A 25,029-nucleotide genomic window follows, 5' to 3' on the forward strand; every position below is an offset into this window, starting at 1 on the left:
TTTAGATCGAGATGGATGGTCGGAGGTCGTCGACAGTGGACAAGTAGCCAAGCAACATAGCGCTGAGTGAGGGACGACCTTCGAGTGGTCTCCGATCATCCACCCCAATCCACACTATAACTTAGAGAGATAATAAATTAGAAAAAAATTATAATTAATTACAGTCGAGTCATGATCATGATCTAATCATAATTATAAATGATCCATCTTTTACTCTATTTTTATTTTTTTTTTTATGACCAAAAGATTTCAGAGGAGATCCGACATGTAATATATCAAAACATATATATCAATTCAAAACGTTCGGTTATTTTTATTTTTTTTTTATGACCAAAAGATTCCAGAGGAGATCCGACATGTAATATATCAAAACATATATATCAATTCAAAACGTTCGGTTATGGAGAAGAGTGATACTATCAAATATTGCTATTTTCAATAGATAAATTTATTGATAAATTATAAATCTGTAAATTAAATGTGAAATGATAAATATATTTATATCAAGTAGAAATAAGAAAAAAAGATTTTTTGTGTATACAAAATAATTGTTAGATTAAAAAAATATATCCAAAAGAAAATTTGCTTTTTATTATCTAACATCTTATTTTTATTCATAATCAATGAAATATACAATAAAAAAAATACCACATAACAATTTCGGCCTCAATACTGGTTATTTGCCCTCTCTCCCCTCCGGCGACCCGAAACTTCCTCCTTCATCTGGAAGCGGAGCGCAGATCGAAGGCGCCGGTGATCGGAGACTTCGCCACTCTTTCCTGGAAATCCTAGGCTTTCTCTGATTCTCTATCTCTCCCTCTCCCTCTCCCGGTCTTTTTCTCGCGTGCTACCCTTCTTACCCGCAGTGACCGCCTTCGCGCGAGGATGTCGGAGGGTATCTGCCCTCCTTCGTAGGGCCGTTGGCGAAACTTTTACGCTCTTCTACTCTTGTCTTCTTTAGATCCGGAGCAACCGATTAACATTTGCTTTGGGTAAGGTTTTCCTTCGGTGTTTTTCTTGCTTATTTCGGAGCCACTTGCTTTGTCATGGTGAAATCTCTTACTGTACCAAGTGGCACAGTCGAAACGCACGATAAATTGCCAAAATCTAGTCATGCAATATTGAGATAATATTATTTTTTTTGTTGTTTGTGTTCATGTAAGATAATGTCAAAATCCTATCATTTAGATAGAACACAAAGTATATAATTATCTCATTTCTTTTTTCTTCTTCAATTATGTAAAATATTTGAAAAATGGTGAATAAAAATAAAAGAATTTTTTGAAATTTTTGATATGGACGAGAAAATGTGGATTTTCTTTATTTCCTTTTCTTTTTATTTCTTCGTTTCTTTCCTTTCATCGCCGAAACCCCCTCCCCGGCGCGCCTCTCTTCCTTTCCTAGCCGAAGCCCTCTCGAGCCCGAACCGTCGGCGGTTACTCCTCTCCCTCGCGTGCATAAGGCTGGGACCAAGAGAAGCCGACATTTTTCTTCTCCCTCTCCGCAGCCGAGCTACCTCGCGTGTGCCCTAGCACCGCCGGGTGCCGATCCTCCTAAGCCCTAGCGCCGACATTCAGTCCATCTTCGCTGCGAGCCGCACACTCGACGCCTTCTTCTTCCTTTTCCCCCAAGCTCCGGCGACGAATCTGCCTCCGCCGACCCACTGTCGCCCTTGTGTGCCGACGCCGCCGCCGACTCTTGACCCGAGTAACACCGACCGCCTCCTCTCTGCCCTCTCCTGATCATGAGGGTTTCTGTTGTGCCGCCACAGTGAACGCTGCTCTGATTTCTACAGCCAACGCCCTCTCCACAGTCCTCTGCCATTGTTGACCTAGGGTTCCGGCGGCCAGTATTGAGGTAGGTTTTTCTCTTAAACCTAGATTTAGGTTTGGGTGTGCTGATAAGGTGGCTAATAAAAAACAGATTAGGCAACGAGGTGTTTTCCAGATCAGAGCTTGGATCTTCTCCTCTGTTCTTGATTATTTTCTTCCTTGCGGTGGATTTAGGTCACGGTTGAGGTAAGTTTTGGATCTTCTGTTCTTGATCCGAACGGTGTAGTTTGTTCCCAGCTATGAGTTGTTATTGTTTGTGATCTGGAATCTGTGATTGTTTTCTAGCAGCAAAGCTTTAAACTCCAGCAGCAAAACTTTAATCAGTAGCTGCTCATACTCGGTCCAGCAGCAACGATCCTTGCTATTGAGCCACAGCGACTGGGGTTGAGGTATAGTGTAGGAATTGAACATCGTTGTAGATGATTGCTAGTTTTGTTAGCAATAGTTGTTAACTTAGATTTAGAATTAATCTAAGTGGTGTAAGTAGGGTTAATGAAACTAACCCTAGATGGTTGGTGGATTAGGAAGTTGTTTAGCTATTTGTTTATAGTTAACTTAGCTAAACTGTACGATTTACTACAGGACTTTGACACGAGACGAGTATCTCGACGTCAGATTTGGACCAGATTGGATCCTTCCTTATTGGAGGCGGGTACTTCTGACTTTATGTCGTTTGATATGCATAGTAGTGAATTTAACAAATTACAATAATTATGTTTCTTATCTGTTTCGGTTAGTCACTACCCGATACTTGTTACATGCTTGGTTGATACTTGTTTTGCATATCATGTTATTTCTTACCTGCTTATACATACTTATAAGGGGTAGTGATATACTATGCTTCACCATGTTCAGGACCTAGGTTTTTATACCTTATCTTATCTGTGTACCTTTGATTTGATTCATTGACTTAAGGTGCACTTTCTATATATATATGGTTTAGCTCAGGATATTTACATGGTTAGTGCCATGCACCATTCGCATGATTGCATGCTGTGCGATAGTCCGCTCCATTATTGTTGAGCACATCGCCAGTTACATGGATCTGCACACACCACCACTCATGGGTTAGTGGTCGATTCAGGCAGAGTGTGTTGCAGCAGAGACTCTGTTTGGCTTCGTTGGTCCGCTCATGGGTAGTGTGACGCAGCGTGGTAGCCGACAGAGATTCCTCCCCGTCATCATGTACCGGGAGTTGAGAGCATTGCGCTCCCCCATTTATGATTTGGGGTAGGAGGATAGGTGTACTCCGACAGCATTCCGTTCACTCGGTCACTCATCAGGAGCAGTGACGACAAAGTGCACGGTTATCACAGCCCTACCTACTCTGTCTCACTATTGTGTGTGAGATGGTTGACTGGCGTCAGGGGTGACTAGGACACATCATTGGCATCATACGCATTGATGCATTTATTTCTTGTGATTGTGTTTGCTGCATTTATTTGCTGCATTTTGGTTGGATGGCCATGCTTGACATGCATACAGGATTTCTATACCTCTCAGACTGTTTATCCTTGTACCAGGTCCTGGTTAGTACAATTTTCTCCTGTTTACTACAGTTTGTATTTACCTTTATTACGTCAGGAGACTGTACGCATGATTAGTGCTAGATGTTATTTCCTTACTATGTATATCAGTTGTTACCCGCTAAGGAGTTGACTCACCCCGTGGATATTTAGTATTTTCAGGTTGATGATGTCAGGAGAGAGTTCCAGTTGCTAGTCCCCTGCAGTCCACGAGGATGAGCGTCGATCTTGTGGTTTTCTTTATTAGACTGTGTTTAAACTTGTTACGTTTTGATACTTGGATCTTGTGCATGGATTGTTTTACTTATCGATGGGTTTGAATTTGAATTTGTTTTACTACATGCCTCCCTAGACGGCAGAAGAGGTAAGTTGATCTTATCGTCGGATTTGAGTTTTATGAGTGTAGTTGAGTAGAGTGGATTTTGAGTCATATTATCATTTGTTCAGTTTGTTTACTATTAAACTGCGTGGTTGTGTCAGCCAGAGGCTGAAATTGATATAAACTGCGTGGATGTCTGTGTTATTGTTTTGTTTATTATTGTTATTAATCCAGCCGCATGTGGCTGAGGTATTTTGTGATGTAGTAAAGTTTCAGATTGTCCGCCGTACAGGGGAGATTTTGTCGAAATTTCTTCGGACAGGGACTCCTTCGGGGCGTGACAATTTACTCACTTGGTTATTAGGATTCATAAACTCTAATACTTAAGCCTGGAGGTTTAGAGTTCGAATCCTGGGGGAGGCAAAAATCCACTGACCATGGGTGGAAATTCCTAGTGAGTAACGGCACGGCCAAGGGTCGTCGGTCGACAACATTAGGGGCCGTCAAATGGGCCGACGACATAAGGGCCGACGGTCGACGACATGAGAGGTCGCCAAATGAGCCGCCAAATGGGCCAAGAGAGCCGGGTCGTTACAAATTATTTCCTCCTTCCATCTCCAATTTGCCACCTGCACTGTTCTGTCACGATACCAAAATAATATTGTTCTACTCAAAAGCTAAAACTCTGCATGGCTTGAATTTTTGAACCTTGATACTTGTTAAATGCCAAAATTGGATTAGTCCATTGATTTGCATTATTAAAATTCGTACTGTTACTTCCTTTATGGCGGGAGTTGTTAGGATAAGAGTTTTATCTTTTTTTTTTTTTTTTTTTTTTTTAGAATTGATTTGGGTACTAATAATGATGTTTGTGGATATTTTTGGGAAATTCAAAAACTAATTACATTTTGGGTTCTTTTTAAGGTATTCTTATATTTGTTTTTTTGCAGATATTTATTCAGGAACAGCACAGAAAGCCCATAAACTTTTGGGTTCTTTTCTCAGTACATATTAAGGTGAGTAAAATCTTCTTTTATTAATTGATCAGTGTGCATGAATTAAAAGTGTGAAAGATTATACACACACACATATGGTATTATATACTGCTATGAATGTTTTTAAGAGGAGATTAAAATAGTGCTAATTTTTCAAACAAGTTATAAATGAACTAAGTTGTTGGGTTTAACCTCAAGACAAAAAAGATATTATGTTTTCATGCTATATTGTTATGTGAGCTATCTTGTGAGAATTAACTTGGGGATTTTTTTTTAAAATTAACATGATGCTCTAATTATTCTTCAGTCAATACTTATCTTCTAATTTGCTTCATCTTCTATGCTTAATGATGATTTTTATACCAATGTCTGTATGCTTCACTTAAATGCGAAATTGTTATATAGTACATAAACTCAAAAGTGGAATACCCGAGTTGTGAAAATCCTAAGACGGATAAAATGGTTATTATAAATGGAAAAGTAAATATTAAAAAATGAATACTCTAAACCTAGTCATCAACTCATCATCAAAACTTCTAGTCGCCAATGGACTACGTAGCAGCATGTGTTGCATACGGTCAACTTTGCATGCAACATTATATTGCGATTTTTCACTAGTGAGGCTTCCAACCCATATTATAGATGACACCATTTGGACTCTATAGGTTTAGCTTTAGTGGTTTGGTTTTTAGTGGATTCACTTACTTTAGAATGATATGCAAAAATGTTAATATGGATACAAGTAAAAGTGTGATAATTAGTAAGTGGTAAAAAATTTAGGAGCTAAATATATGCTTAAGTGAAGTCTAAAAAATTGGAATGTGAACTATAATCCTTGTGAATTCTTGAGTTCTTTAATAAGATTATGATTCATGCATATTCTTTCTATTTATTCACTTTGCAATTGATGCCTTACTATGTGCTTCCTTTACCTCTATTTTTGCACGCAAGACTCAATTTTTTTGAATCTTGTTGGATTAAACCAGAGGATCGAGTTACTTGATACCTGATTAGTTTTGATTTACAAATATTTTGTTTACTTTCCCAATATTATTTTAGTAGCACATTGTGGCATATTTTTTTAAACCCAAACATACCCGTTTGAATAACATTTTGCTTTATTATGAGATGACCATGTTTATAAGATGAAACTTGTTATGATCTTTTGAAAATGAATAAAATACATGTTTTGCCTTATAATACTTGCTTATCTTGTGTTTTTTTTTCATATCGTGTTTATTTTCTAGCACATTGTCAGGTGGGGTGCCTCCTTGTTTGTGCAAATATTCCCAAAACTTGACAAGAACTGTGTGGTACGTACTCCTGTGGAGTAATTATTCTACTACCATATCACATGTGTATAAATGTGCCATTAGTTATTAATACTTACACATAACCATTCATGGATCAGGTCTGAATTCAGAATCAATGGAAGGTGCACGTGTTCCTCTGAAGGGTTGGCAACAAGCTGCAGTTGCTCTGGGTTCAGCGATAGGTGCACTGATGGATCCCAGAAGAGCAGACTTGATAGCTGCATTAGGTGAGACCACTGGAAAGCCAGCCTTTTATCGGGTGCTTGAGCGAATGAGGAATAGCAGTGAAGGCAGAGTGAGTTTATTGACTTTTCATCTTAAAGAAACAAGGCTTCCTATAAATAGAAGTCAACAATTTCTCCGTTCAAGCTTAATAATAAACTAGAGCATCTAGGAATGAAATGATGTTATGAATTATCCATCTTTCTTATTCCTTTATATCACACTACTATTCGCATCAAACTGGTTAACACATGCACCAAAAGTACAAAAACCTGAGTAGTAGTAATTGAACTAAAGCTAAAATGACCTAAAAAAAAAATCCAAATCTAGATTTTGTTCATAGAACTTACCTAGATTAGCATTGGGGGCTGAATTTGTGTAGCACGTGACACAATAAGCCTCTATTCTAGCTTGTGTTAACAAAGAAAATTGAGGAAAAGAGAAGAATGGTAAACCCCATAATTTTCCATCAGGCGGAGAATTAATTATTTACTATGACATATGAAATTCCAGGTACAATTGAGCTGGCTCAGCATGTGAAATTCCATTGAGCGAGGAACTGATGGCTCAGTTGAGCTTGTTAAATCTGAAGTTTAGGCTTTTCTCGTAGTTCCAATACTAATTAAGCTGGCCTGTAATTTTGATTTTATAAAGAACTCATTTCTAAGTCTCTCTTCTAATCATTAAATTTGCTTCAATAGCAATGCCATGTGTACATATTGTCCCACAAACATTGATGTACCCTTTCTAAACTTGTTGAGCCCAACCATATGGTGTTAGATTTGGTTATTTACTATTCACTGTTTAGGTTCAATTCAATACATGGTTTAATGGTTTGGCTTCTCCATATCCAGTTAGAATGTTGATTTCATTAATTTTATAAACTTTGTGCATCCTACAAAGCAAACTAGGATCTAGGCTGATTTGGATTTGACAGTTTGCTAGATTTGTTATAGTTTATTTACTCTGAAACTTAGATCAGTAAAAGACCTGAAATCTGGGCTTGATTCTACAGTTATTCCAACAAAAAGAAATCAATTCTTTTTTCTGATCAATGCACACTGCTTAGATCAAATGATATGCAATGCTGATTACCATGCTAACCAAGAAGCAATATTAGGTACAAATAGGATCATCCTGATAATTGAATAAATATGCAATGCTGGAGTCATTTAGATGCTATTTAGATGTTACTATCATGTGGGTCATAAGTTGATTTTACAATGTATTTGTAATTTTTCTCATAAGTTGAATTACAAGAAATATCACAAGTGGTGAAGATGGATCTACGGGAAAGAAAAAAAAAATGCAGGGCTATTGAGTATCTGCCCCCACTAAATCTATTGTTAGATAATGAGGTTGTTTCTTGGAAATATTAACAGATTGACTTTGGTTTTTTGTGTTTGTCCATCACTCTACGGCACTAAAAAGGCTAGTTTGTTATCATGTCAGCCAAAGCCAAGTCTTTATGTTTTTCTACTTTGCTTGCTGAATTTTTACCCATTATTGGCAATGTTTTTTCGATTCAGGAAGTTCTTTTAGAGCGGCCACGAGTTATAACTTCGCAAGTATCACATGCTTGGGACATGCCTGAAAACACATTTGGCTCAGCTTATGCAAAATTCATGGGATCTAGGAACTTCTCTCCCGACGATCGTCCCCCAGTTCGCTTCATGGATACAGAGGAACTGGCTTACGTGGCCACGCGTGCTCGTGAGGTGCACGACTTTTGGCACGTGCTATTCAGGCTCCCGACCAACCTGATTGGGGAATCTGCCCTTAAGGTGATCGAATTTGAGCAAATGCTTCTTCCCATGTGTGCCATGTCAGTTGTTGGAGGTTCAGCAAGGTTTAGCGAAAAGCAAAGGACTCTCTTCTTCCGACATTATTTCCCTTGGGCCATGAGGGCGGGCATAGCTTCCACTGATCTGATGTGCATCTACTATGAGAAACATTTTCATGAAAACCTTGAGGATGTTCGGAAGAGATGGGGCATAACCCCTTGCCCAAATCCGGAAGCCTAAAAGAAAACGAGAAGTGTGGTAAGTATCAAACAAACTAAATTGCTGCCTTCCAATTTCTTTCTATCTAATCCTTTGGTTTACTTTCGCTTCTAGTTGGTTACTGGAAATCCAAACTATTTATCATTTTGTTGGTACCTACGTGGCATTTTTCATTCCTTATGAGAAAAATTATGAACTTAATAACGTGAGTATATTAATCAATGGCAGTAGGATATATGGCAACGCTAGGGATCTCCCTTGATTATTGCTTAAGCATAAAATTTAAGGGGAGAGATAATGATGACTGTTTTATTCTGTGTGCTAATCACCACTCACTGCTTTACATGCATATCTATCTGCACAAACACAAATGTAGTAATTAAGAGTTTATAATGGGACCAGAATAACCTGCTCCCAACATGTTTTGCAATATTGTGGCTGACTTGGATCTCGCTCGGTGGCATAAAATGTCTATGTTATCGTTAGTAGTTAGGGGGTAAACGAGTTGAGCTGGTCTAGTTTAGTTGTCTTCAAACTTCTTTATTTAATTTTATTGAGCTTGTTCAAGTTTATTTATTAAAATCATGTCGAGCTTAGCTCGAGCCTTTTATTATGTTCAACTAGTTGCGTTATTATCCTTATAAATTAGGGTAAATATTTATCTAATACATGACATATATGTTATTATTTATGGGTGGGTGCCCCTCAGGTGTGCACGCGGGCACGTGCCGGGGCTCACAATAGATTGATGCTCTCTCTATATAGATATTTGACTATTGAATGAATATAAATGAGCTTTATCGAACTAAGCATCATCGAGTTTGTTCAGGTCTAATTTGCAACACTAAGAAGTTTTCTTAGAAGCATTGGTCCACTTGTTTCTTGCAATATGAATTGGAATAAACATTTTCTTTTTGTATTTGTCTAAAATAATAAATTTAAAATACTATTAAAAATTAGTCTTTCCTAAATCACTTGGTTTGACTGATCCAAATCATATTTTAGACAGTGAACTTTACCCAGGACTTTTTAATATGGAGTCATATTGGGAAAGAAATTAATATGTATGCACGCATCCTTAAGACAAAGTGGTTCGAATGTAGATGAATTAAATAGGTCTAACAAACCATAGGAACCAAGTGAGATCGACAAGAAGACTGAGTTAGTTGGGCTGGATGAACAAATCAGATGAATCGAGTGTGGGGCCGAGTAAATTAAGCAAGCTAAAACAATACAAGTTGGATAGATATGTAGGTCGAGCAAAATTGAATAAACTAACTAAATGAACAAGCCTAATCAAGGTGATTGACCCAACACACCTAGCATGCTAAGCAAAATGGATAGTCCAAATGAATTGAACAAAGTCAAGCGGATGGAGTTGATTACAAACAAATTGACTAACTAACCCAGTTGGACAAGTTGAACGGGCCAACAAATAGGGTGAGCTAAGGGGCCTTAATCATCAAAATAACACCGACAATTTGAACAAATCAAATGGATTAAATGATCAAAGTGAATCAAACATGATGACAAACCAAGCAAGATGGATTGAGTGAGTGAGATAGCCGAATTGACTGAGCCAAATAAATTACTAAGACAAACTAGCTTGATAAGCCAAATGATCTATGGGAATGATTAGGTGGACCTAGCAAATTAGGCAAATTAATCTTTCATACTTAGTATTGGAAAAGCTATGTCTTATATATTACCTATAAAATTCCTATAAAAGACATCTAAATTCACATAATGTAACCAGGTTAAATCCTGTTTTCTACTTAATTTCTATTTCCTTGCTTGGTTTAATTTTATTTCTGCCTTTACTTTATTTACTATTGCATTAATTGAGTTGAAATCCGAGGAGGGTATTTTTCTTTTGTGTTTTCAGCAATTCACCCCCCTCTTGCCGGCCTCCGCTGCACCAACATTATACTCTTAAATGGAAGATCTGACTTGTTAAAAAAAGCCGTTCTCCTCAAAATTCATGCGCAATTGTGCAAACCTCACTTTACAATTGCAAAGTCAGTTTCTTGATTCGAATAACAGAATCTAGAACAGATTGTAGAAATCTTAACAGATCTCACATTGACAATATGAACATAATTAATGCTCATCTTTACAAAAGCTAAAAAATTGCTCTTAACCGAGATATCGAAGCAAGACTCCGTCATTTCCCAGTACAAAGCCTTTGTTGTCATCGATAAATCTGCGCAAAAAGGGCTTGTCATAGTTTGATCATCACGCTAGAAGTATTGGAACGTTATTTGGCTACTAACAGGAAGGCAAAAATGACTGATAAAAAGAGGAGCTCGAGCAGAAAATTACTTCACTGAGTACAAATTTGCTGCAATATTATCTGCAGCTTTATCACGAGTCCATGTCTTTCCTCCATTTGTGGTTCGCAGAAGAATGCCGCTCCCCCCAGCAGCCCAAGCTTCTTCCTGGCATTGAAATTTCGTGAAACTTGCTGTTTTATCCGCATAAGAATAGTCTCTAGAACAAACTATTATTAAGATGTTCGGTAATTCATGAACTTATTTCTGTCTCAAGATACATACCTTCGAGCGAAAGCCAACATCAAGGATACCAAATCCTCTACTCTGGACAGGAACTTCCTCGAAATCCTCCGTTATCTGAAAAATATATCACTGACCATTACCAACTCATTTCTGAAATCTCTTGCAAGAAAATTCCTAACAAGGAGAGTTCAGCATACTCTTTTATCAGAATTTTATCAATCAGAATCAGGAATCATTAAAATAAAAAGTACATCCAAATAGAGTCAAGAATATTGGATTCGATCAGTCGACCAACACTTGTGAGGGAGAAGTTATTCATTAACTTTGAATAAGCTGATCAAAGGACTAGTGTAGCATTTGTCAACCAGAAGAAGTATTCAGTTTGAAAATACTAAAGAGCTCAAGGAAAGATAAAGGATGAAAAAACTTGTTCCTAAACTAATTTAGGAACAAAATGGGCCTTGGCATTGTTTTCTTATTAATATGAGTTTGTGGAAGTATTTGGTTACGATGAGTAACATTTCCAATGAATTTTAATTAGGTAACGACAAGCCATATGTCTCAGCTACTTTCTACATCTATATAGATCTCATGTCAGTGTTGATACCTATGCAAGGTCATATGACTTCTAATATTATGGTTTACAACTTAAATGATATCAGTGTTGAAAGTAAACTCTTTCCACATTCAAGGCATCAAATGATGAAAACAAATGGCTCACAAATAATTGGAATTACCCCTGTGCCTTTACTGAGAAAAAGACCACCACCACGCACAAGAAGCCAAAGACCACCATCAGCTCTCCATCCCATATTTTGAATACGGCGAGCAACTGCTCTGTTATGGGGTTGCCAGAATGCCTAAAGAAAAGGGAAAATTTTGAGCTTTAAGCGACAAAAGCATCATCTTACGTGAATGTGTGACAATAAACAGAGCTAATTTTATGTTTGTAGTTTGTATACTTTATCCCAATAGCAAACTATCCACATGAATGGTTTGAGGGTCATTGTTAGCTGATAGAATGCAGAAAAGTTATATCACCCATGTATTATCCACTAAGTGAGTATTATCTCCATTAATGTATTGAGTTCCTGACAACAAAGGCTTTACCTGATAACAACTTTGAGAGACTGTAATATAGAGAGCAAAAGGTCCAGCAAGAGAGTGACAATAACAGATAGGAAAATGGAAAGTGAAATGTAGATCAATGACAGTATAGGGCAACACATAATATACATTTTAGCTTTATCTACAGACGTGTCAATGTTGCATTGAGCAAACTAACCTAATCGGACCATTTCTTTTGCAATTTACAATGGTATTGGAACAGAAACTGAATTATTTTGTTTGAGACTGGTATGCAAGCTCACTATGCTCAATCACAGACAAAATCCATTACCAAAGATCCCTTTCTTCACATGATAAGAAATAATGTAGAAGAAAAAATAGTTCATTTTATTCTCTTCCAATAAGAGTATAGACACTGTCTCCTTACCTCTAGGGTTTTCCTTTGTTGGAGGACTAAGGTTATTATTCTTTTGAAAACATGTACCAAGTCCCAAATACTAACATGGTTAGCTGACTGAAATAAACTTACTGTCAATTAAAATGTCTAAGAATCACAAAACACTTAGAAGGATACACTACTTTTGATTTTGTCAAAAGGCAGATGGAAGAATAGAAGATCAAAGGAAAACCTGTCCAGGTTCCCAGGTCAAGTAGAAGTTCCCACGACTTGAGACAGCAACATATTTACCATCTGGAGAGCGATTTACTGTGTTAAAGGTTCCTGTATAGTAGCTAGCACCACTTATGCCACTAGAGACTGTTCTGCACAATGTATAGTCACAAGTAAAAAAAAAAAACAAAGATTTTAGTCATCACAGGCCAGAAGTATAGTAATTTGCTCATGAATCATGAGGCAGAAGAAAGGATAGCAACCAAAGCATTCATGTTCTGAACTCCACAACGTTGTGTCACTTAAGATCATTGATTTGTGATTTAAGTTGGAGCATAAATTACTTTGATATGAGAGCAATCCATCACATAAGGAACCATCCAATGCATATCTAATAAGGGTCAATTTAGAATGTGCAATCCATGTATGAGGCCAATTCCATATCCTAAATATTTGTTGCCTAGGTAGCAAATAACTTTACTATTGGCTGCAAGCAAAAGTTTTACTAGCCGTAGGGGAAGTCATTACTAGCATATACAACTAAACATTCATGCACTAGCTTCTCAAAGATTACCATAGTTCTCAATAGGTTTCATTAGAAATGAGTAATCTATCAAATTTAAAAGTCATATAAATGGTGTAAATAATGATCTTCAGAGAAGTATAAAGATAGGTGCACTGAAGAATCTATTTATCTTCTCTCTAAAACCATAAAATAAAAGTCAAATGCTTTGATAATTCTAGCATAGTTGACACTGGTGTTGATTATTTTAAACATCAAAAGAACTATACCTGTTAAGAGTAGCTGAAACAGTCTCTTGAACAGCAGCCTTCCAGTTGTATCCTCTATTTGAGGTGACATAGATTGCTCCTTCATCAGTGACCATTTCTGCACTCTTTTCCCCTGTTGCTTTGATATAAACCTGCAGTGGTAGTAAAGTAAAAAAAAAAGTGATGATGCACATATGGAAAAATCTGAAATTATTATTCTAGCACCTTCTTAAAAATTAGCCCATGAGAAGTTTAAAAAGAAGGGTCCAGGCAATATAAATGATGTGCAAGAGCATCATCTTTTCTATCAAACCAGTTCCAATATCAATTATCTTCTTAGGTTCCATGCAATATCAATCACATAGTAAAGAGTTGCACTGATGCTGAAACCTTGAGAGTTGAGATGCAAAATGACCTAAACAAAATGTATTCTAAATGAAGAAATAAGAAATGTGTCATGAGTTCTTGCATATGCATTAGCAATGAGCATAAAATAGATAGGATAATGTATGGATATTTAAGTTGTGTTTAATGATGGGAATAAATTCCTTTACCATATCCCCTGGAAGCTGAGCACTCAGAGGTATTCTGTCCCAGCTTTCACCAGCATCTGAAGTGTACAATAGAATAGCAGGTTTTCCAACAATCCACCCTTCCTTCCCTTGGAAGCTAATGGAGTTAAATCTGTAATTGAAATCTTCATCTTCAGCAGAAGGTATAGACCGTGGGAACCAGGTGTTTCCCCCATCTTTTGTCTCCATTATTGTCTGCCTTGTCCCCAGTAAAAAACCTGAATACAAATGACACCAGTATTAAGTTTTTAAAAGCACACTCAAGAGAGTTTTCATATACTATGAAAAGTTTACGCTGAACATGAAATAAATAATGGAATGTCATAGAATAGCATCAGAACAAGTCTCAATTATTTGTTACCAAATGATACACCTAAACCCCCCTTGGTGTAAGTAACTTCAACACATTCTCTTGTTGCTTGTCTCAATCTTATTTGTGCTTTCTTTAGGTGGTAGTTCGAGTTGACTGATGTTTCATATGATAATATCTATGTCGAAAATGCATTCATGTTTGAAGATCTTTATGAATAAGTTTATATAAAGCCAGGTTAGGTTGCTCAAGAGAGACTAAAACATGCAAACTCAGACAGCAATATATGGTCCCAAACAAAGTCAACGGTTGTGGTTTGAAGAGTTTAATCTAGCAATCACTCAGCTTGGTCTCAAGTTCAACAAAGCATAGTTCAGTCTTGTCCAACATATGCTAATAAGATCATACTTATGTGGCAATCTATGCTGATGACATTCTTTTAATAGACAATTATGTACAAGGTAGAAGTTGTCTGCGGAAACCAAATTGTTTATAAAGATTTGGAAAAGGCATTTTTTATTTTCCTAGCACAGAAATCCTTTAGTAGCCTGAAAAAATATCTCCTACTCAAAAAAAAAAAAAAAAAAAAAATGGAAAAAGCTGGTTTACATAAAACATAATTTGTTGTCATAATATATTGTTATCAAAGATTTGTCCCGAAGTTCATATTACTAGGCCACATGTGTCTTTTGTAGTTGGTATTTGTAAGTCAATTCATGTACATAATTAGCTCTATCTCACGGCTAGGTGGTAAGCATAATAGAGCAAATAAAAATGTAGTGATACATGAGTTTCATACTAACTAGATTAGTGTTTAATTTTATCGATATGATCACTAATTTGTTTATTAGGCTGGAAGAAACAGTGAAAAAAAAATTATCTTGATTACAAGTAGATAGTTGGAAGGAATTTAATTTCAACCAATTCCTCTGTTCTAATTCCCTGCGAATTGCGCGAGAACAAATGGAAATGAGGTTTAAGCATAAAGGAAAGGAATCAAGTTTCTAAGGTAAACATAAGGTTTTACCGTGGTTCATGTCGTCGGGGACGAACGCAATGTCGAGGAGGACGACGCCAGGGTCGATTGGGAGGTAGACGCGCTCCCACTCGGCGAGGGCGGGCTCTTCGGACCTGGCGGGGGCGGAGGGCACGGCAAGGGCGGCGAGCGCGAGGGGCGCGACTGCGGTCTCGGCGATGAATTCCCGGCGGGTCTTGGAGCCGGGGCCGGCAGGTAGAGAGGCCACGGGGCGGCACAGACGGCGGCAGCGGCGGTGCATGGGCCTCCCTATACAGGCGGCGGCGGCGGAGGAGGAAGAGGTGGAGGAGTGGGGGAGGAGGAATTGGTGGAGATGCGCGACTTGGACGCTCGCCATTGGAAGGGGAGAAGGAGGACTGCAAATCGCAGCCTTGCCCTCGGCTTTGGGTCTGCGTTCGGGAGGGGAAGGGGGAGGAGGAGGAGGAGGAGGAGCTGATGAATGGATGGTTACTTGCGGTCAGTGGATTTGGTGGTGGCTGTGCTGACAACGAGCGCAGCCAAGCGGAATCAAGATCGGACATTATCTTTCTTTCAAATAAATATGAAAAATTAAATTAAATCACTTTTCCTACTTTTCTTAATTACTAAATCGGGTTACAACCGATGATCCTAAGTTACTGTGTATTAAAAAAAAAAAAAAAAAATCAAATGGAGCGCACAATCATAGGATATTGAATTTCTGGGCCGTTCACCACGAACATTTTCATCTGATGAAAAATTTCTATGGAATCAGATTGATTGTCTTAGATTTGGTGTTATCTAATTTAACCTTCTTCCTTTATTTACTAAATCACAAACCCAGAGTCTTTGGTGCGTTCATACGCGGTGGGACAAACGGTTATATTTTACTCTAGGATTTTAACGTAGATATTCTGGTAGTTAATCAGTAATCTAATATTCGAATCTTAACTACGGCATATTATAGAATATTTTTCATCCAATAGGATGACAAACTTAAGGATGCTGACCATTTTAGATGGACAATCATAAGAACTTTTAAATTTACTTGATATGCGGAATATGAGGTCAGATTGTTTATCTCAAAATTAGACGGGATGTAAGACTTGGATACTTGATATAAAAAATGGTACGCGATGGGATGAACTTCCTAGGCAATGCGAGCTTGAATCTCATTTAGAGTACATTATATTTGAGGAGTTTGAATTATATTACTTATGATATTGGGTCGTCTATTAAGACTCATCTGTACTTCTTGATTTAGTTAGTGGAAAATTTTAGTTGAGCCGGATTGATCCCCTTCAAATTAGTTGGATTATATATGTGCTTCCTATCAAGTAGAACATTTTGGTAGGAATCACTTTTCAAATTAATCGGATCGGAATAACTATAATAACTGAATACCTAAATTATATAAAAAACAATTAATTACTAAATCACACCCTGCGGTCGCTCCCTACCTCTGTGACTTTGCTCACGATAGTCGCAATGAGACTGGAGAAGATGTTGAGGACGATTAGAAGGGTGATGGAAGAGAAAAAAAAAGGAATTGCATGAGATAGAATGCAATATTATAAATAAGTGTTATTGTCAAAAAGTGTAATTAAATCTGAGATATTTATACATATTTATAAATCAATTATTAATGCTAAATTAAAATTATATACAGATTTATTGGGTAGTGTATATATATATAGTAATCAAATTGTAGAAATACTGAATTTAAGAGAAAGATTTCAATTCGTGATCCGGTAATAAGGACGGGGATCATTCGTTGGTGGGAGGTCAACGACACGTGGAGGTCAATGGTCAAGAGGATCAATCCCAAGGTCATGCCGAGCGGAGTGGCGGGCCGACCGAACATCCGGCCGACCGGACATCTGGCCAAGGGTCTCCCGGACCGGACGAAAGACAGCCCGACCAGGGGTCGAGTTTCCGATGCTTAAGGTAAAAGGGTCTATGGGCCGGGCAGACAGGCTGCTCAGCCGAGCCGCAGGATAATAAGCCGCGATTCCATCCGAGCACATGAGCAGGGCTTCTCGGAGGCCATGAGCGCCGAGCGGTTGGTTCGCTCGGCCCGGGAACAGGTAATAGCGCTAGGAAACAAAAAGGACAACTGGTAACTTTGTCCTCGAGACACCTGCCGCCGACAAACAGTATGGTTGGCGGCCGGAGCGGACAGAGTATCGTACGGTGGAAGCTTCCACCGTCACATCCGGGATATGCTCGGACAATTGTGAAATGACGTCAGACATGCTTTTCTGACACAATCTACTGAGGTCTGTTTGGGGAAGCGTGCACGCATCAAGAAGCGTGCCTGCGCCTCCCCGGGGTCCTATATAAGGACCCCCAGACTTCGACGGAGGTATGCAATTCTGATCACTGTAGCCACAGTAACGTTGCCTTGTTCTTCTTCTTCGCTGCCTGACTTGAGCGTCGGAGGGTCGTTGTCGGGAAACCCCTTTCGGCTCGGCTTCTTTACAGGTCCGCCGGAGGTCCACATCACCAGTCGAAGACAGCGGAGAGCACCACGTCCCCAGCGTCCATCGACTTAGCGCTCGGACAGGATCAAATTGGCGCCGTCTGTGGGAACACACCTGAATTCGAGCAAAGACGATGGAAGAAGCTGGACGCCAACTCACGGTGACACTCTCTCTCGAAGAACTAGACGCGTTCATCCAAGCGCGGGTGGCCAAGATAGTCGAGCAACAGCAAAAGGCTCAAGCCGATCGGATAGCGCAACAGGCAACGTCGACATCAGGCGGTCGGGCGGCACTAGACGACCGGCCGGAGTAGCTCTCAATATGGGGGCAGAACAAAGGTCCGACCAGCACTCAGGTGGAAGCTCCGCTCGCCCCGATACCGTTCCATCGAGCTTTATTCCAAACTCCGTCAGAAATCGCGCAAGCCAATCTCGACCGGGGCTCTTCATCTGACGAGGCGCCCATCCGTGACGCAAGGAAGGGTAAGGTGTACCGGACAGATTCGTCCCCTGAGAGGATCAATCGGTAGTTCTCCGAAGCCATCCTACGCGACCCACTACCAAGGCATTATGCGCCCCCGGCGATCGGGGAATACAATGTGACCACTGACCCGGACAACCATCTGGGTAAGTTCGAAAACACCGTCACTTTACATCAATATACAGATGGGGTAAAGTGCCGAGTATTCCTCACCACCCTTTCTGGGTCGGCGCAACGGTGGTTCCGGAGGCTACCAGACGGATCAATAACAATCTTCAAAGAATTCCGCACGACCTTTCTTCACCACTTCGCAAGCAGCAGACGCTATCAGAAAACCAGCGTCAGTCTATTCGCTAACAAGCAAGGATTGAGGGAGTCGCTCCGAGCTTACATCCAACGCTTCAACCAGGTGGCCATGGACATCCCGACGGTCACCTCGGAAACTATGATGAACGCGTTCACACAGGGGCTTATGGACGGTGAGTTCTTCTGATCGCTTATCTGAAAGTCGCCTCGCAGCTACGACCACATGCTGAACAAAGCCAACGAGTATATCAATGTGGAGGAAGCTCAGATAGCAAGGAAAAAAGAAGTACCCTCCGAGCCACCATCCCCAGCCGAGCGGAAGCCACCCACTACTCACCAACCACCGAGAGGACCATGGGCAGAAGCAGCCCGTCCTCATCAGCACACAAGGCCGCACGCCGTTCAACAGGTGGCAGTCGATCGGCCCAAGCCCAAGGGGAAGGTATGGACTCCCATGTTTTGCTCGCTCTATCAGTCAGCAACTCACAACACCCGCGACTGTCAGAGCCTCCCCCCAATCGCTCATCCTACGCCGAGGAGCTATCGCCGTTGATCACCTTCGCCGAACGGACGACATCAACACCAAGGTCCCGCCCGGCGTACAGAAAGAAGATCTCCCGAGCGGCAACACGACCAGCCTCGGGCATCGCATGAAAGACCCCGACAATACGCTCGGGAGGAGGAGAATAGAGGCAATGCTTCAAGGGGTGAAATCAACATCATCGCTGGAGGGCTGACCGGAGGCGACTCCAATAGGGCACGAAAGGCGCATGCAAGACAACTCATGATCCATGCAGTTGGCTGCAGTCAGGAGCGGGCGAACGGGCCCAAGATCAGCTTTGGGCCTAGAGACCTCGAGGGAGTCGAAGTCCCGCATGATGACACCCTCATCATCCAAGCGGTAATAGCTAACTACACTATTCATCGTATCTTTATTGATACAGGCAGCTCGGTCAACATAATCTTCCGGAAGCCCTTCGACCAATTACAAATCGACCGAGCCGAGTTGCTGTCGATGACAACCCCCCTCTACGGGTTCACCGGTAACGAAGTTTTGTCAGTCAGACAGGTCCGGCTGGCTATCTCGCTGGGGGAGGAGCCACTCGGAAGAACGCAGACTGCCAACTTCATCGTGGTCGACGCTCCCTTCGTGTACAATGTTATCCTGGGGCGACCGGCTCTCAACGAGTTCTGAGCGGTCGTCTCCACCTTCTGCCAGAAGATCAAATTCCCGGTGGAAGACCAAGTTGGAGAGGTCCGAGGAGATCAGCTTGTCGCTCGGCGATGCTATATAGAGATGGTCCGAGCCGAGACTAAATCCGCTCGGAAAGTGCCACGAGTCGAGGTAAATGCTATAACCGAAAAGCCACCTTCTCTAGTTTATGAAGAAAAGGAGGAGGTACAGATCCACCCTGCCCGACCGGAGGCCACGACTTTCATAGCATCTGACCTGGAAGCAAGCCAGAAAGAGAAGCTGGTCAGATGCCTCCAGAAAAATTGCGACGTTTTCGCTTGGTTGACCCACGAGTTGCCATGAGTCTCGTCGAGCATAGCGCAGCACGAGCTTCACGTCCGACCGGATGCTCGGTCGGTAAAGCAAAGGAAGAGGGACTTCAGTGCTGAACAGAATATCATCATCCGAGCGGAGGTGGAGAAGCTCTTGGAGGTCGGCCACATAAGGGAGGTACAGTTCCCGAGCTGGCTCGCAAACGTGGTGCTGGTCTCCAAACCAGGCAACAAATGGAGAGTTTGCATTGACTTCCGGGATCTGAACAAGGCATGCCCGAAGGATTTCTACCCTCTGCCCCGGATCGATCAACTAGTAGACTCCACAACCTGGTGCGAGCTGATATGCATATTGGATGCTTATCAGGGCTACCATCAAGTGTCGCTCGCCCGAGGAGACCAAGAAAAGGTCAGTTTCGTCACTGCAGACGACATTTACTATTACAACGTAATGCCGTTCGGGCTGAAGAACGCAGGAGCTACCTACCAGCGGCTGATGGACAAGGTATTCCGGGAGCAAATCGGGCGCAACTTGGAAGTATACGTAGATGATATACTTATCAAATCCTTCCGAGCGGCGGACCTTTATACGGAGCGGACCTTTATACGGATTTGGAAGAAACTTTCCCAACACTGAGGAGATACGGGGTCAAGCTGAACCCCCAGAAGTGCTTGTTCAGAGCAAAAGACGGGCGTTTCTTGGGCTATATTGTGACTGAGCGGGGCATAGAGGCGAATCTCAACAAGGTGAAAGCATTGCAAGATATGCCGCCTCTCAGAAATCTTCGAGAAGTACAGCGCCTCACCGGTCGGATAACGACGGTATCACGATTCATCTCCCGAACGGCCGACCGAAGCCTCCCTTTCTTCAAGATTCTGCGCAAAGCTGCCAAGTTTCAATGGGACGAGGAATGCGGTCGGGCGTTCGAGGAGCTGAAGACTTATCTCAATTCTTTGCCCGTGTTGGCCAAACCGGCTGTAGGAGAGCCGCTCCGTATTTACTTGTCTTCGACCGAGCATGCTGTCGGCTCGACATTAGTGAGGCCGAACAGCGAAGAGCAGCCCGTGTACTTCTTAAGCCACATTCTAAAGGATGCTGAATCTCGCTACACTAGTCTCGAGAAATTGGCTTTTGCCTTGATCCTCACAGCGCGGAGATTGCGCCCTTATTTCTTGCCGCATACAATCATCGTGATGACGAACAGCCCACTAGGAAGGGTGCTCCTGAATCCAGAAGCGTCCGGGCGGCTCATCAAGTGGACAACAGAGCTAAGTGAATTCGACATTCAGTATCAACCCCGCTCGGTGATTAAAGCGCAGTCCTTGGCAGATTTTGTGACCGAGTTGCAAAATCCTGAGCCCGAAGCTATGTGGAAAGTATTTGTGGACGGATCGTCCACTCGGCTCGGAAGCGGAATTGATATCCTGTTACTTTCCTCTCAAGAAGAGCAGATGCACCTGTCCGTCCGGCTGGACTACCGAGCAACCAATAATGAAGCGGAGTATGAGGCCCTCATAGCCGGCCTGCAGGCCATGCGACATGTGGGAGCCAGCCGGGTGACGCTATTTTCAGACTCCCAGTTGGCTGCTCAGCAACTCTCAGGGTCATTCGAGATAAACAACGCGAGGTTCAGGCTCTACAAGGAGGCCTTTGAAAAGCTGAAGACCAACTTCGTCGAAGTTGTCATACAGAAGATCCCCCGAGCTGAGAACCAGTCTGCGGACGAGCTAGCCAAGCTCGCCAGTTCGATTTCGCCGGTCGTCATCCAGCAACCAATCGAGCAAGTGTCCCTGGTGGCACACATCGACCGGATGGAAGACCTCACATTCCCGAGCGATTGGAGGACATCCATAATAGAATTTTTGCGATCGGAGGCCACGTCGTCCGATCGGGAGGAAGCCCAGCTGTTGAGGAGGAGAGCCGGCCGGTTCACGCTCATCGGGGATCAACTTTACAAGAAGGCGTTCTCCCGGCCGTTGCTAAAGTGCGTCAGCTCGGAGGACGTAGAGTACATTCTTTAAGAGGTACACCAAAGATCTTGCGGAGGTCATCCGGGCGGCCGGTCTTTGGCTAGGAAGATCCTGCTGGCCGGATACTTCTGGCCAACACTACAGGAAGACGCCGCTCGGACCATCGCTATTTGCCTTTCTTGTCAGAGGTACCACAACTTCTCCCATAGGCCTACGAAGGAAATGAAGGCGTCCACAGTATCCTGCCCGATTGACCAATGGGGCATGTATATCGTAGGACCTTTCCCCATGGCGACCGGTCAGCGGAGGTTTCTACTGGTGGCAGTCGACTACTTCTCCAAATGGGTCGAAGCCGACCCACTAGCCAAGATAATCGCGCAGATGGTTAAGAAGTTCATCTGGCAGCATATAATTTGTCGGTTCGGCATCCCTCGTCGGCTCATTTCGGATAATGGCCGGCAGTTCATCGATCAGCAGCTCGGAGAATGGTGCAAGGGGTATGGCATCGAACAACACTTCACCTCCGTAGCGTACCCTCAAAGCAATGGTCAAGCCGAAGTGGCCAATCGGGAGATCCTGCGGATACTTCGGGTTCGGCTCGACCACGTGGGAGGAAGCTGGGTGGACGAGTTGCCGGGCGTACTATGGGTCATTCGCACAACCCCAAAGGAGGGAACGGGGGTAACACCGTTCCACTTGGTGTACGGAGACGAGGCGGTCGTCCCAGTCAAGGTTGGAGGAGAGTCCGATCGGATCCAAAGCTATGATGGGGACAACGCCGAGCGGAGGCAGCTGGAGTTGGACCTAGTTGACGAAGCAAGAGCTAAAGCAGCCGTCCGGCTGATGGCGTACAGGCAGAGAATGAAGCAGAATTACAACAGGCGTGTAATTCCCAGAGCCTTCCAGGTCGGCGATCTTATGTGGAAGAAGGTGAAGCCGGTCGGCGATGTGAGCAAGATGGAAGGTCCTTGGGTGGGCCCCTTCAGAGTCGTCGAGAAGCTCCGATCGGGTGCATCCTACCTGGAAGATGAGGACGGACGACGGCTAAATCGACAATGGAGCGCAAACCACCTCCAGCCGTACCGTGCTGGATAAAAGGTGTACCAGTGTAATTCATTTCATGTATGTTCCGTTCGTCTGTATCCTTTGGCTTCAGGATTGAAATAAGAAAAATTGTGAAGAGTCTGAGCGTTATTCGCCAAACGACAACCTACATGAAGACCGTCGAGCGGCGACGTTAAACTCTAGAGTCGGACCGGCGACTATAAACCCCCCCGGCTTGAAGACCGTTGAGCGGCGACGTTAAACTCTAGAGTCGGACCGGCGACTATAAAACCCCCGGTTTGAAGACCGTCGAGCGGTGACGTTAAACTCTAGAGTCGAACCGGTGACTATAAACCCCCCGGTCGGAAGACCGTCGAGCGGCGACGTTAAACTCTAGAGTTGGACCGACGACTATAAACCCCCTGGCTTGAAGTCCGTCGAGTGGCGACGTTAAACTCTAGAGTCGGACCGACGACTATAAATCCCCCGGCTTGAAGACCATCAAGCGACGACGTTAAACTCTAGAGTCGGACCGGCGACTATAAACCCCCCGGCTTGAACATCGTCGAGCAACGACGTTAAACTCTAGAGTCGGACCGATGACTATAAACCCCCCGGTCGGAAGACCGTCGAGCGGCGATGTTAAACTCTATAGTCGGACCGGCGACTATAAACCCCCTGGCTTGAAGACCGTCGAGCAGCGACGTTAAACTCTAGAGTCGGACCGGCGACTATAAACCCCTCGGCTTGAAAACCGTCGAGCGGCGACGTTAAACTCTAGAGTCGGACCGGCGACTATAAACCCCCCTGCTTGAAGACCGTCGAGCGGCGACGTTAAACTCTAGAGTCGAATCGGCGACTATAAACCCCCCGGTCGAAAGACCGTCGAGCGGCGACGTTAAACTCTATAGTCGGACCGGTGACTATAAACCCCCCGGCTTGAAGACCGTCGAGCGGTGACGTTAAACTCTAAAGTCGGACCGGCGACTATAAACCTCCCGGACGGGACAGCATCGCGCAGAGGCACCTCACCGAAACGCTAGCAGGAATTCCATATGGATTGGAAAGTCATTTGACCGAGCGGCGCAGTCAAGAAAAAAACACTTCAACGAAAAACAAAAAATCCAGGCAGGACGGAAGGTCGTTCGACCGATTGGGGAAGTTAAGAAAATACAGCGGAAAAAAGGTCGAGCGACCGGTCGACACAGTTGCAAGGAGCACTCAAACAAAAGGTTGACAAAGCAAAAGTTGTCATTCTAAAGTTACATTTAAAAGTTCGCCGATCGGGGGAAAAAGTTACAGATGCAGTTGATTAAAATTAAGGTTTAGCCGATCGGGAGGATTATAGAAAATACTTCATTCAAGGTAGTTGAAAACATGCTTTGGGATGACGGTGAGAAGCGCCACATGCTCCGTAGCAGGGATGACCACGGATTCGGGGAGCTGACTCTTGGACTTCTGATAGTCCGCCGTGGCGGTGATGGCCAACTCGAAGGCGATGACCATCCGGTCGCAAACCTTCTCCACAAATTCCGCCGAGCGGATGTATGTTTGCCTCAAGGTGGCAACGCGCTGGGCTCCGCCTCTTGGTACTCCTTGAAGGCGGCACGGGAATCATCAAGTGCCTCCTGCAGAGCCTTCAAATCGTCCTTGAGTTTGGTCACCTCGACCGAACGACCCTTCTTCTCATGGTCCAGCAGATCCGCCAACTCGTTTACCCGCTGTTCCAGGGCGCGGGCCTCCACGTCCTTCGCTTCCAAATCGGAGATGGCGGTATTCTTCCGAGTGGTTGCAAGTTCTATCTTGCGGTCATAAGTTTTGACCTGTTTGTCGAGCTGGTTTAGCATGTAGGCCTGGTCGGCCGTCTTCTTCCGCTCGGCCTCTAACAGGTCCTTGGTTTTTGTGAGCTCCTTCTGCAGCTCGGCATAAGAAGGGCCTCGAGAAGAAGACGGGCCGCCCGAACTCCTCAGTCTCTTCAGCTCCTCCTCCACCATTGCCAAGCGGTTGGCGACAGCAATGTTTTCCACCCATCTCTGATATACACAGGAATGTTAAAAGGCCGACCGGGAAGGCTACATAAAAGAGCAGAAATGAAGCTTACCCCGTGGACTGCTGCATGTGACTATCAGCCAGTTTGTCGAGCGGTATCATGGCCACACGGGCCCGGGCGTCCGCCCACATCTCAGCA

The 25,029-nt window shown here is 43.0% G+C and overlaps 2 protein-coding genes and 1 long non-coding RNA gene across 5 annotated transcripts; 2 read left to right on the plus strand and 1 right to left on the minus strand.

Annotated features, from left to right (window-relative positions):
* The first annotated feature begins 652 nt into the window (after positions 1–652).
* On the plus strand, positions 653–2,475 carry LOC122042213. Its single transcript, XR_006129184.1, has 4 exons — positions 653–1,857; positions 1,924–2,018; positions 2,121–2,221; positions 2,415–2,475. It is a non-coding gene; the product is annotated as an uncharacterized LOC122042213 (long non-coding RNA).
* A 1,096-nt stretch (positions 2,476–3,571) lies between these two features.
* Positions 3,572–9,420, plus strand: LOC122042212 (ubiquinone biosynthesis protein COQ4 homolog, mitochondrial-like). 3 transcript variants are annotated; one of them, XM_042602215.1, is made up of 5 exons: positions 3,572–3,591; positions 4,628–4,693; positions 5,920–5,985; positions 6,084–6,212; positions 7,741–9,420. In XM_042602215.1, the coding sequence occupies exons 4-5, from the start codon at positions 6,101–6,103 to the stop codon at positions 8,229–8,231; spliced, it is 603 nt and encodes a 200-aa protein (XP_042458149.1). In that variant the 5' UTR covers positions 3,572–3,591; positions 4,628–4,693; positions 5,920–5,985; positions 6,084–6,100; the 3' UTR covers positions 8,232–9,420. The 3 variants fall into 3 exon arrangements, with proteins under 3 accessions (XP_042458149.1, XP_042458147.1, XP_042458148.1); XM_042602213.1 differs by lacking the exon at positions 3,572–3,591 and having other exon boundaries at positions 4,622–4,693; positions 6,084–6,280; positions 7,737–9,420; XM_042602214.1 differs by lacking the exon at positions 3,572–3,591 and having other exon boundaries at positions 4,622–4,693; positions 5,931–5,985; positions 6,084–6,280; positions 7,737–9,420.
* A 794-nt stretch (positions 9,421–10,214) lies between these two features.
* Positions 10,215–15,596, minus strand: LOC122042214 (photosystem II stability/assembly factor HCF136, chloroplastic-like). The gene is made up of 8 exons (XM_042602216.1): positions 15,085–15,596; positions 13,730–13,965; positions 13,197–13,327; positions 12,424–12,556; positions 11,464–11,586; positions 10,766–10,840; positions 10,533–10,648; positions 10,215–10,413 (listed from the first exon to the last, which is right to left on the minus strand). The coding sequence occupies exons 1-8, from the start codon at positions 15,428–15,430 to the stop codon at positions 10,347–10,349; spliced, it is 1,227 nt and encodes a 408-aa protein (XP_042458150.1). The 5' UTR covers positions 15,431–15,596; the 3' UTR covers positions 10,215–10,346.
* Between the last annotated feature and the right edge of the window lie 9,433 nt (positions 15,597–25,029).

This window comes from Zingiber officinale, chromosome 2A (assembly GCF_018446385.1).
Source record: "Zingiber officinale cultivar Zhangliang chromosome 2A, Zo_v1.1, whole genome shotgun sequence".
Classification (NCBI taxonomy): Eukaryota; Viridiplantae; Streptophyta; class Magnoliopsida; order Zingiberales; family Zingiberaceae; genus Zingiber; species Zingiber officinale.